This window comes from Grammomys surdaster, unplaced genomic scaffold (assembly GCF_004785775.1).
Source record: "Grammomys surdaster isolate TR1022 unplaced genomic scaffold, NIH_TR_1.0 229, whole genome shotgun sequence".
NCBI classification, from domain to species: Eukaryota; Metazoa; Chordata; class Mammalia; order Rodentia; family Muridae; genus Grammomys; species Grammomys surdaster.
The window spans coordinates 2290834-2302696 of record NW_021604674.1 but is presented as its reverse complement, the minus strand read 5'-3'; the positions used below and the strand labels follow the sequence as shown (position 1 = coordinate 2302696).

Here is an 11863-nt window from a genome sequence, read left to right as displayed (position 1 = left end):
TATCTTTTAAAAAAAAAGAATATTTGAATTCTTACCTAAAAAAGTCTATGTCGTTCCTCACAACATCGTATGAGGCCACTATCAGATTGTGCCTTTTTACTTGATGCTGCAACCTTTAAAGAAAATAAGGAAAGAAAACAAGAATTATTAATTTCTTAATGCCATTTTATTTTACTTTTTGTTTGGTTTGGTTTTATTTTAAAACAAGGTTTCCTTGTGTGGCCCTGGCTGTCCTGGAACTCACTTTTGTTGACCAGGCTGGCCTTGAACTCAGAGATCAGCCTGTCTCTGCTTCCTGAGATGGGATTAAAGGCTAAAGGTGTAAGCCACCACACTTGTCCTAATACAATTTCAATAGTGTAACTGCAGCTGCTATTATAGTGTAAATCTGTAAAGTGTTCCAGTTTGCCTGCTGAGCACTGTTTACTCTGAACATAGAATGCTACCACATTCTTTATGATGTAGATCTAATATGTGACTCAGAAAAAAAGATGAGCACCTAACTCAAAATACAGCAAGAGCTTTGTCAGTATCTCTTCTTTTGGGCCACATTAATTCCTTTACCATTCAGGCTAAATGGGGCTTATCAATCCTATATCCCCATTATAAATAAAAAGATGAAGCATCAGAACCAGACTGAACTATTCACACGATTATATCCTGTGAGCATGATTAACAGCCAGCCTACCATGTCCAGGACTGAGATCTCTGGTGAAAGAGGAAAGATCTACTTAGTATGGTAGCAGAGCTAAGAGAATGTGGCTGGCAACTGCCCAGGGTCATTTATCACCATTTATCTAGAATAAAGTAAAGATCAACTCAACAAACTACGTTTGGGAAAGAAGTAAGAGTCCTCTAGTTGCTTCTAAAGCAGTAACTCAGCCTTAAAATTCTCAAGGGAGTGAACTGGTTCCATTAGGTAAGCTAACAAGTAGCATTCCTATCACGTGCAGATGCATGACTACTAAGTGACACTACAGGAATTGCGAGTGCAAACATTTGAACTGCTTATGTTCAAATCCTCACTCTGTCCACTTAACAAACTGAAGTGACTTTCGACTCAAACCTCATGCTGATCTTCAAACAGTAGACCTTAGTGCAGTGATTCTCAACCTTCCTGATGCTGTGATCCTGTAATATAGTTCCTCAGGTTGTGGTGACCCCAACCATAAAATTTATTTCCACTGCTACTTCCTAACTGTCATTTTGCTCCTGTTATAAACTGTAATGTAGATATCTGATCTGCAACTACAAAGGGGTCGCGGCTCACAGGTGGAGAACCAGTACCTGAGGCGGTGATTCTGAGTACATACACTTGTGGCATGACAGCAGTATATCTACAACAGCCACTATGAACCAAAAGTACATATAAAGAAAGCAAAGGAGAAGAAAAGGAAACTGAGAAGATATGTAAAGAGTGGAATAAAAGAACAAAGAGGTGCTGTGGCCACAAAGTCCTCAAGAGAGCACACAGGGTGGACAAGGCTGCTGCTAGTTTCTCAGACTTAGTGCCACAATGGGTGGGAGAGTGATTCAAGTCTTTCACTCTGGGGAGCTTCACTCTTACCTTCTTACCATTTTCTTAAGCTGGGTCTCTATGGGTCTAATCACAGAGCTAACTACAGTTCACTTTTAATAAATTTTGTGTTTCCAAAAGACTTGTACTATGAACTTTTTTGTTGCATGGCTCTTACCTTATCCTTTCAGTGGGAGGGCCAGTATAATGCAACGGATTCAGATACTCTCTGGAGCAAAATTTACCTACTTCATCTACCCAATGACCTGTTAATGTTGGTGGACAAACCACCAAGGAAGGAAGTGGCATACATTCTGCCAATTTCGATCTTGCATATTCCTGGGCCCTTTACAAAAGAAAAACAAGTAAGCAATTTGTTTACATTGATCCGGATTTAGAACCTTTATTTTGAAATATTGTTGTTTATTACCTCTGACAATGATCTCCTGCTAGGATGCAGATGGACTGTAATGTTTTTCCTAAGCCCATGTCATCACACAGAATTCCATGAAGCTTATACTTATTGAGAAAGGCTAACCAGTTCACACCATCCTAGAAGGTTGGGCACAGAAAGGAAAACTATAAATGTAAGCAGAGCATAAGAATCTTTTTCTTGTAAAACATATTTGTATGAACCTAGATAAATTAAATTAGGACACTAAGCCTAAGACTTTACTATGTCAAACAGAAAAAGTGACTTCACATTTACAAACTTACCTGCTGATACTTCCTGAGTTCAGCATTGATTGGCACTGGGATCTTGTAATTTTCTAACTTCTTTCCATCTAACAATTGCTCTAAAAAGTGTCGCTCTTTTGCTTTCAACTGGATTAATTCTTCTGACATGTTGGGAGGGTCTGGAATGCCTGCCTAAAATAAAATAGGTTTTGAAGATGTATTAAAATTAGACTTGAGAGTAAATCACAGCTCACTTGTTAAGTGCTTGACTAACATGTAAACAGCCCTGAGTCCAATGCTAGCATTGCATAAAACTACACCTGTGTCATCACAGGTATTCAGGGTTTGAAGGCCGAATTCAAGTTCACACTCAGCTACACAGAGAATCTGAGGTCAGCTATGTGAGAACCTTTCTCAAAAAGAAGTACTAATTAATGCTTGCTCTTTGTGTGGGGAGTGGGGGAGAAGGGAAGGGAAGGCTGTCTAAAAGGCCTTGATTTCACTAGATAGTGCATGCCGTTTACTAACATTCTCTATCCTAAAATTTTATCAAAATAATTTCAGTTTTACCAAGGCAAACATACACACAGAAAAACATAATTAAAAATAATATAAAGACACGATGGTAATAAATCTAAAGATTTTAAAAGATATTAAAAGTACTTGAAGAATTAGACAAAGAAAATACAGTTAGGACTTTAATTTGCAACAAGTGCTAATAAAGACACAAAGATATGTAACCTACTTTATACTCTATGTTGTTATTAATCACTATCTGCCTCACGGTGTTCTCAAGTCTTCAGATACTGAATCTCAAAATATGGTATATAAAAGTTCTAATAATTCCCCCCAAATTTTCTGTTTTATAACAAAGAAGGAATTGTGTTGCATTTGATACTAACTCCCCTTTCCTGTGAAGGGCTGCAGAAGAGGTGTGAGTCATTACACAGGAGAATTCTAGTGAACCTTCTGCCCATCTTAATTTGTAAAATAAAGGCTGGAGCCAGTGACTGGGCAGAAGAAGGGGAGGTGGAGAAATAAAGGTTGGTGGAAGAGAGCAGAGGGGAGGACTGGAGGAAGACGATGGAGGAGGAAGATGACGAAGGACAGGACGACTGGGAAGCAGGAGGTAGAAGGACAGATGGAGGGTCTGGAAAATCCTCAAGTTATCAGGGTTTCATAGCTGGGGAACAGAGTAGTGTAGGGGTATCTGCCCAATCTAGGCTTACAGAATATATTCATAATTACTGAGTTGTGTTTTCATTGACTGGTCATATTTGGGTTGGAGACTTAAATATCACAAACTACAGAATTGTGCACTGTATTCATTTTGTTAATACCTGTACAGAATAGTGCAAAACTGCTTGAGTCGGACAAAGAGTCTAAGCAAGAGCACCAAATGTCCTAGTGACATTTATAACCAGCTAGCTTCACCTAGGAAGGCCCTTGGTGGACTGGTGAAAAAGGGAAAAGCCATTAAATCTCATCCTTGAGCATGAGACAAATGTAAAACATATACATAGCACTTCTGACCTTTTCAAAATACAATATGTTGGGGGGGAGGGGCATACCTGTTTAACTATTTGCTAAACTAGCCTTTCTTATTTTCCCTTAAATAATTTAAACACATCAGTATTCCATTAAATTCTCTGCCATCCTGCAATGCTCACAGACATGGCTGACTCTATCTATCCAGCCTTATGTCTCACTACTGATTTGACAGACTGTGTTCATTCGCGCCTGCACAAAGGCGTCCTGCCCTCTTACACTCTAACATCATCCTTCCTTCGGTCTCTCACTGAACCTGAACTAGAACCAGGACGGCAGCCAGCAAGCCCAGTGATCGTCCTGTCCCTGTCCCTTAGTGTCAGAGTGACAGACTGCAACTGGCCAAATCTAGTTTCTATGTGAGTGGTGGGATTCAAACTCAGGTCTTCATACTTGTGCAGCAAGTACCCCTAGCCACTGAATCATCTTCTCAGCCAATCATTTTTGAGATAAGTACTTCTGAGCTAAGGGGTGCAGCAAATTGGCAGAACACTTACCTACTATGCACAAGGCTATGTTCAATCCCCAGTACCATAAAAAAATTTAAATCCAAAATGTTTACAATTATTAACTTTGGATCATCATACAATTATAATTCTTTTAAAACAAGTTTTATCCATGGAGACCTAAAAACTACACTAACAAAGCAGGGTTGTGTGTGTGGCGGGGACACACCGTAGTGCATCAGCCTGAGGTCTCATGATGGGGCTGGACCCAAGTTCAGTCCTCTGACCTCCATCACAGGCACATACAGCCAGCCCGCCCTCCCTCCCTCCCTCCCTCCCTCCCCCCCCCCCCACACAATGAATCTTTAAAAATAAAAAGTTACTACTCTGAGGTTACCCAAACACGAACCTCATGACCCCAATCTCTCCCACTTACCTCAAGTGGCATCAGTCTAATCAGTGTCGCAAAGCACTGAGTAGCCATGAACCTCACACTGTCTGTCTGATCACTCATTCTTCCCAGTACAGGAACAACTAAAAGGACAATATATGGAACAATACCAACATCCAATTGTTCCATAACACCTGAGTAAGTCATCAAGGAAATGTCAAAATAGTTCCCAGGTATACGACTTCATGTACTAGTATACGAAGACTGCAACTTCAACATTTTTTTAAAAAGTCTTTTTCTTGATATTTTCACACATGCATATATAACATATCCTGACCACTTTACTTTCTGAGACAGGTTATCCTGTAAGTCTAGAAAGAAAGGCCTTTAACTCTTGATCCTTCTGATTCTACCTCGAGTGCTAGGTTTACAGATGGACAGCATCCTGCCAGGCTCAATGTAATGATTTCTGTTACCAATCCTAACTATTTTGCATTTTGGAACTCTCTTTAAAAGCATTATGTAACTATCACAATTAAAAATATAAAATCGAAATTCAGGCAGGAGCTGGGCAGTGATGGTGCACACGTTTAATCCCAGCACTTGGGAGCCAGAGGCAGGAGGATTTCTGAGTTTGGGGCCAGCCTGGTCTACAGAGTGAGTTCCAGGACAGCCAGGGCTACACAGAGAAACCCTGTCTCGAAAAACCCAAAAAATAAATAAATAAAAAGAAAGAAAGAAAATCAGGCAGTGGTGACACAAACTTCTGATCCCAGCACTCAGGAGGCAGAGACAGGCACATCTTTTGAGTTCCAGGACTACACAGTGAGTTCCAGGACTACACAGTGAAACCCTGCCTCGAAAAACCAAAAGCAAAGCTGGGCATGAAGAGATTAAAAACACTGGATGATCTTCCAAGGGACCTGGATTTGATACCCAGAACCCACATAATAGCTTACAATCATCTCTAACTACAGTCCCAGGAAATCTGATGTCCTCTTCTAGTCTCCATGGTTACTAGGCATGCACATGGTACACAAAGAAACCTGTAAACAAAACACCCATACACATAAAAATCAACCTACCCCCCACGCCATGTGTGTGTTTTAATTTTTGAAAATCTTATTATTTGGGTATTTTATTTGCATATCTGACTGTGCACCATTTGCATGCCCTGTACCTGAAAAAGTCAGAAGAGTCAGGTTCCATGGAACAACTCAGTATCACACAAAGATTTAAGTCTCAATTTCCCACCAGGAGCATAAAAAAAATCACCACCGAACCTAATCTCTGTGGCTGTAAAATTTCTGAACCAGAAGCAGCACAATTTTCTACTGATCTGATCTTATCCACCTTTCCTGCTTTGACCCATGGATTCACACATTCCAAATTAAACAATGGCTGCCATGTCCTTTAAAAGACCTTGAAGCACACTTCTAGATTTGTTGTATTTCAGTAAAAAGGCAAAAGTTTACATGATCTGAAGAGAAACCAGAGTTTAATTATCCTATATATTTCATTAATTTTCCCTGAAAAAAAAAAATGAACAAAGTTTGGAAACATACATTTAAGGTAAATATAACCTACCTAGTATTTAGTTAATATCAAGGAAACATTAAATAAGATAAACAGATCATTACTGGTTTAAAATTATATAAAAGTACTTTTGCATGATAAAAAGTTACTTATTTTAAGCAATTCTTTAAACTTCTTATATGAAATTTTAATAATAAAATATAATAAGTTCATAGTGAAATATAAAATACTTCAAAATAAAATATAAAAGGTTGTCATTTAGAGTAAAGCAGGTTATATGCATTTTAAAGTGAGTAAACTGAATTATTCTTAAATAAAATTAGTAACATTTTTTAAGTTTGGCAAAATAAAGGATACAGGCAAGCGCTTCAATTGCACCTTCTTGCTTGACATTGTCATCAATTGCTCCCAACCAAGGAAGTACCTTCTCCAAAAAAATATTCATTGTTTCCATGGTAGCTATTTTACTCATAACACCTATGCATCGAGCTGCCATATGCCTCACTGCAGTGCTGGGGTACTGAAGGCACATATAAAGATGAGGCAAATGCTGTACCAGCTAAAAATCATTGAAAAAAAAGATTACATTACTTACTAGGGAATACTTAAAGAGTTCAGTGTTCCTGATTTTGTTTTAGGTACAATACTTTGTTTTTTGGTAGGTATTTCCAAGTTCTGGCTTACCACAACATTATGACTACAACAGCATCTCACTGCTAAATGTCCACTGTACAGAACATCAAGGCTACCAATAATGGCCAAGTACTTATTCAACAATGAAGGCCAGCTTCACACTTCAGCTGAGTACAGGGGGATAAAGATGGAAAGAAGATGGAAGAGCTTTCTTTTTTGACTTGCTGTTGTCCAGGCCTCAAACTACTGAACACAAGCAATCCTTCTACCTAGTCTACTAAGAAACTGAGAAACAGACACAGGCTGCTAAGGCTTATCAGAAATTCTTAACAAGTAAAAAGTACATAGTTTTTCTCCTAAGCACTATCTCCTAGACCGACTTTTATGAATTTTATTTTAATGTTACATAGTTACAAAGAAAAGATAAAACTGTGTGCAATACAAAAAAAAAATGGCAAAGAGCCTCTCTCAAATGTACATATATAGATTTTTTTTAAAATTAAAACCAAATAAACTTCTACTTTTCCTCTTCCCTCTATGAAAACGCTTGTTAGAAGTATAATAGTAAAAGCCAACCCAAAACTAAAACCATACACTAGTGTCCCCTTGGCCACTGACCAGCTCCACCTCAGCAGGTCATCTCCTCCACTTCCGCTTATCCTCAAGACAAGCCCTGCCGCCTGCGCTCCTCTTCCTCGTGTGGAGCTCTGCCTGTCACTGATCTAAACAGTCTCTCCTTTTCTTTCTCTTTACTCGCTCTCCTTTGCTTCAGAACTCTTTCCACAATGCCCCTTAAGTTCCCACATTGGATTTTCACTCCTGCACCCAATTCACAAGTTCCATAAGGAAGAATCTAGCTATACCATATTTTTTAAAATGCCGTAAGTAACAAAAAAAGTTGTATTTTTCAAGTATTAAAATTATTCAACAAGACAAAAAAAGCACAACACATATTAATTACCAATGGATGAAGTGCAGAATCCATCGAAGCTGCTGCTATTTCAAACACTTGCAGGGAATTCACCAGTTCTTGAGCAGGAACATCACCTCTCTCCAGGAGGGACTTTCCATCTATTAAAAAAAAGTCTTTTCAATTTATAACTAATTTTTAGAACCTATAGTCCACAAAAAAAAGTATTCCCTCAGCTAATATAAGTGTCAACAAAGCTTTTTGTATTAAAAATGGTGACTTTAAGTCCTAAAATACTGTACTTACAAAGCAACCGAAGAGATTTAAAATAATAATGCATTTCAAAATCTATTTTCAAATATATAAGAGAAAAGGAGAAAAGCATACAGAATAACATGAAAATTATCAGCTATTTTAAAACTTCCATGCTAGTCTAGGATAAAAAGAGATAAGCAGTTTTCTTTTAAAAGAATATGTGATACACACTAAAAAACCTGAACTGATTTAAATGAATGCATACCAAAACTGTTTAGGTCAATCATAGTCTTCAATGGGCCAACCATAGCATCCCAAAGATGTGGCAATTTTACTGCCATTTCAGCACCAAAATGCTTCACTATAGTTGTTAAGGCAAATTCAGCTCCTCTCCGTTGTACCAGGTAAGGCTTCTGACCCTAAAATTCAATTTTGAAAGACTATTAGAAAAAAGGACAATACATTATAGTTTTAATCAAAAGGATTTTAAAATCACCATCTAAAAACTAACAGTGCTTCTGTTAATCAATAAAACAATTACTAGATGCATTTATGACTACTGCAAACATTTTCCAATAATAAATTCCACACAGGCCTAAAACTCCTAACTAGAATTTTTTTGTCTAACATAGAAATAAAATAAGAAATAGAAGGGCATACGCTATTTCTAGAGACAGTCACCAGTGACATTTACTGCCCCCTAAAAACACCAGTCCCAGAGATGAAACCATGAGAAACTTACCCATGACCCATATTTTACAAAACCACATCTTTTTAAGCACCAACAGTTTACTGGAGTCCAGTGCCCGTGTCTTACAATCAAAAGAACAGAAATAGTCATCTCATTGTTAATATGCTACTGTAAAGGCTACCGCTATGTCTCAGGGCAAAGCATTTGCCTGCATTCCCTCTCCTGAAATACTACCTGCACTCTTGTACATTAATTTGACCCTACCTTCCTCCCAGTCTGGCCTCAAACTTGTAATCCTCCTACCTCAGCCCAAGTAGTATCTAATGACAACTTAGTTCTGAATCTAGAAACCAAATATTTAAGAGTAAAAGCATTTTAAGAGTAAAAGCATGCCAGGCAGTGGTGGCATACTTAGGAGGCAGAGACAGGCAGATTTCTGAGTTTGAGGCCAGCCTGGTCTAAAGAGTGAGTTCCAGGACAGCTAGGAACTGTTTTTCTATACAGAGAAACCCTGTCTCAAAGAAAAAAAAGAAAAAAGAGTAAAAGTGGGGTGGGGGGGGGGAATGGGATGGGGACTATTTACCTCATCAAGTTCAACCAGGATATTCCCACCACTTCCTGCAGGTAGGTCTGCTATCTGAGCTTTGATGGCTTTGGGGATAGGACCTCGCCGGCTTGTGATAGCAAAAGCTGCTTTCTGATGCCTATAGAGTGTAATGATACCTCTGTGCTTGGTGACAGTATGGTGCATTCCATCTTTTTCTGAGTTGGATCCTAATAAGGACAAAAGCCATTTAATCAAAATATAGGTGAGCAAATGCTCCCTGCTCCTAAAGAGACATCATGTAATTACAAACTCAGCAGGACCTCAATTTTTATAGAGGATGTTGTTGTGTTAGACAATGAAATGATAACAAAATTGTCTATTTGAACTAAGACTTATATTAAACTAGTCCTTGTTTTCTCTAAATATTCGTAATCAGCATGAATTCAGAAAAACTCTGACCACTGCAAAGTACTACCTCTTCACATAGGAAGATGAAGATCCCACATTTCTAAGTTAGTATTAGACAAGGAACTTTCTTCCTTCTCATTTATTTTCTAAAGTTGTAAATCTATTACATTTCAAATAATAATTACACTTCAAATAATTTAAGCTTTCTAAAATCTTAAATCTAAAAATTGGTCATGTGACTATACCAGTGTTATTCTTATCTCTGAGATCATCTAAATGAAAGAGTTGTTTTCCATATAAATTTTCTACATAAAAATAGGAAATTTGGGGCTGGAGAGATAGCTCAGTGGTTAAGAGCACTGACTGCTCTTCCAGAGGTCCTGAGTTCAATTCCCAGCAACCACATGGTGGGTCACAACCTATCTGATGCCCTCTTCTGGTGTGTCTGAAGAGAGCAACAATATACTCACATACATAAAATAAATCTTAAAACCAAAAAACCACCACCACCAAACAAAATAAAACAAAAAAAACAGGAAATTTGTTTACTTGGTATTATTTATCACGTAGACTAGACTACTCACATCATAACATGGCACTAAATTAATGAAACAAATTATTAACATTTGATACAACTAGTTTTCTAGCCTAGTTATATAATAAGCTACACAATGGCTTTCAAGGTTAAGGAAGGCTGAACAGACGGCAGCCAACTATTTCACTTCTTATATGGATGGCTCATCTGCACATAAGAAGGCTGAGGGACAAATACACAAACTGATACAATTTTGTTATAATCAAGCTTTGTTTCATACAAAATAAGAAATGGAGAGAACAGCTCTAAAAGGATCTAGATTTGTGCTTAAATTATACCTATAATCCAATGAAATTAAACTTAAATGGTCAATTCCTTTTCTTTGCAAATAAAGGTTTAAACAGATACCTTTAGAATTTTCCTGGCCACTTTGTGTTGGTACTGGACATGTTACACAGGGAGTGAGGTATGGGTCCACACAAAGAGAGCTACAGAGGTTCTTAATAACTTTTGAATTAGGACATGGCGTCCTTGCTGTACACTGCTGAAGAAGCTTAGCTATGTACTGAGCAGCATAGTTCTGTACTAGCGTATTCTCTTCTTTTTTAATTGTTTCCATTAGTGGTTTTATGATAGGATTTAGTTTTTCCGGAAGCTGCTGCAAGCTCACAACTGCACATGCAGCAAACGTATGTACTCTCAGCTGCAACACTTGCCACTCCTGGTTTGTCTCTGCAACTGTCATTTGGACCTGATGCCGTTTACTATCTAACTGCTGTAACACTTGAGGATTTAAATCAAAAGTTGATGTGACTTCATTAAAAACAGTAGTTACCTAGTTAGAAAAAGAAAACAAAAACAAAGAAGAAATGAAAAATCATTAATTACAATAATCCCAGATACTCTAAACTCCTAAATGGCAGTTTTCTGTTTCACTTGCAAAAGTCTCACAGTATCAAGTATTGTTTCAATATTTAGTAAGCTAAATAAATGTCTTAAATAGCCCAATTAAAAGTGTAGCTTAGTCTGTCTTAACAGTAACATTATACATTTTAAGAAAAGACACAGTCTCTTAAGAGAAATAAAATTACCATTAAATATACCACATTTCACCTAACTGGTAACACAAGAAAGCTACAAACAAAATACAAACTGTTAATTAGAGGAATATCAAAATTCAAACTACTTCTCTACTCCACAAACAAACACAGAAGCAGCTTGGACTACAGAGTGAGTACCAGGATGACCAAGACTATACAGAGAAATTCCGTCTTAGAAAAGGAAACCAACAAATAAAGATTTAAAACCAGAAGAAATACAAAAAATACACATACGCAAACCAAAGTGTAGTATCCACTGTCTAAGGCCCAACAGTGCTGTAATAGGGTACTTTACACACTCCATTAAAAAACCGTTCTTCATCATTTTAACTTTATTAAAATATAATTCCTGAACTATAACTCATTTGAAGTACATAATTCAGTGATTTTCAGTATTTTGAGAATTATGTCTCTCAACAATGAGAATGTTTTCATAAATCTCCCCCAAAAAGACTCATAACCACTAGCAATTACTCATTTTCCCAGGGCTATCAAACCGCTTTCCCTTCTACATACATACTTTTCATACATATATTACATATATACATACACATACATATATACCTATAAATATATACCTATACACACACACACACACACACACACACACACACACACACACAGAGAGAGAGAGAGAGAGAGAGAGAGAGAGAGAGAGAGAGAGAGAGA

At 37.5% G+C, this 11863-nt stretch overlaps 1 protein-coding gene across 1 annotated transcript in view; it reads right to left on the bottom strand.

Annotated features, from left to right (window-relative positions):
- Window positions 1-11863, bottom strand: part of Btaf1 (B-TFIID TATA-box binding protein associated factor 1) — an 88595-nt gene that overhangs the window by 19680 nt on the left and 57052 nt on the right. The window contains exons 20-29 of the mRNA XM_028773478.1: window positions 10503-10929; window positions 9188-9378; window positions 8179-8332; window positions 7710-7819; window positions 6473-6674; window positions 4625-4773; window positions 2234-2386; window positions 1947-2068; window positions 1695-1862; window positions 36-113 (exon numbers count right to left, since the gene is read on the bottom strand). Of these exons, the coding sequence (XP_028629311.1) occupies window positions 36-113; window positions 1695-1862; window positions 1947-2068; window positions 2234-2386; window positions 4625-4773; window positions 6473-6674; window positions 7710-7819; window positions 8179-8332; window positions 9188-9378; window positions 10503-10929 (1754 nt within the window). The remainder of the gene's footprint in view (window positions 1-35; window positions 114-1694; window positions 1863-1946; window positions 2069-2233; window positions 2387-4624; window positions 4774-6472; window positions 6675-7709; window positions 7820-8178; window positions 8333-9187; window positions 9379-10502; window positions 10930-11863) is intronic.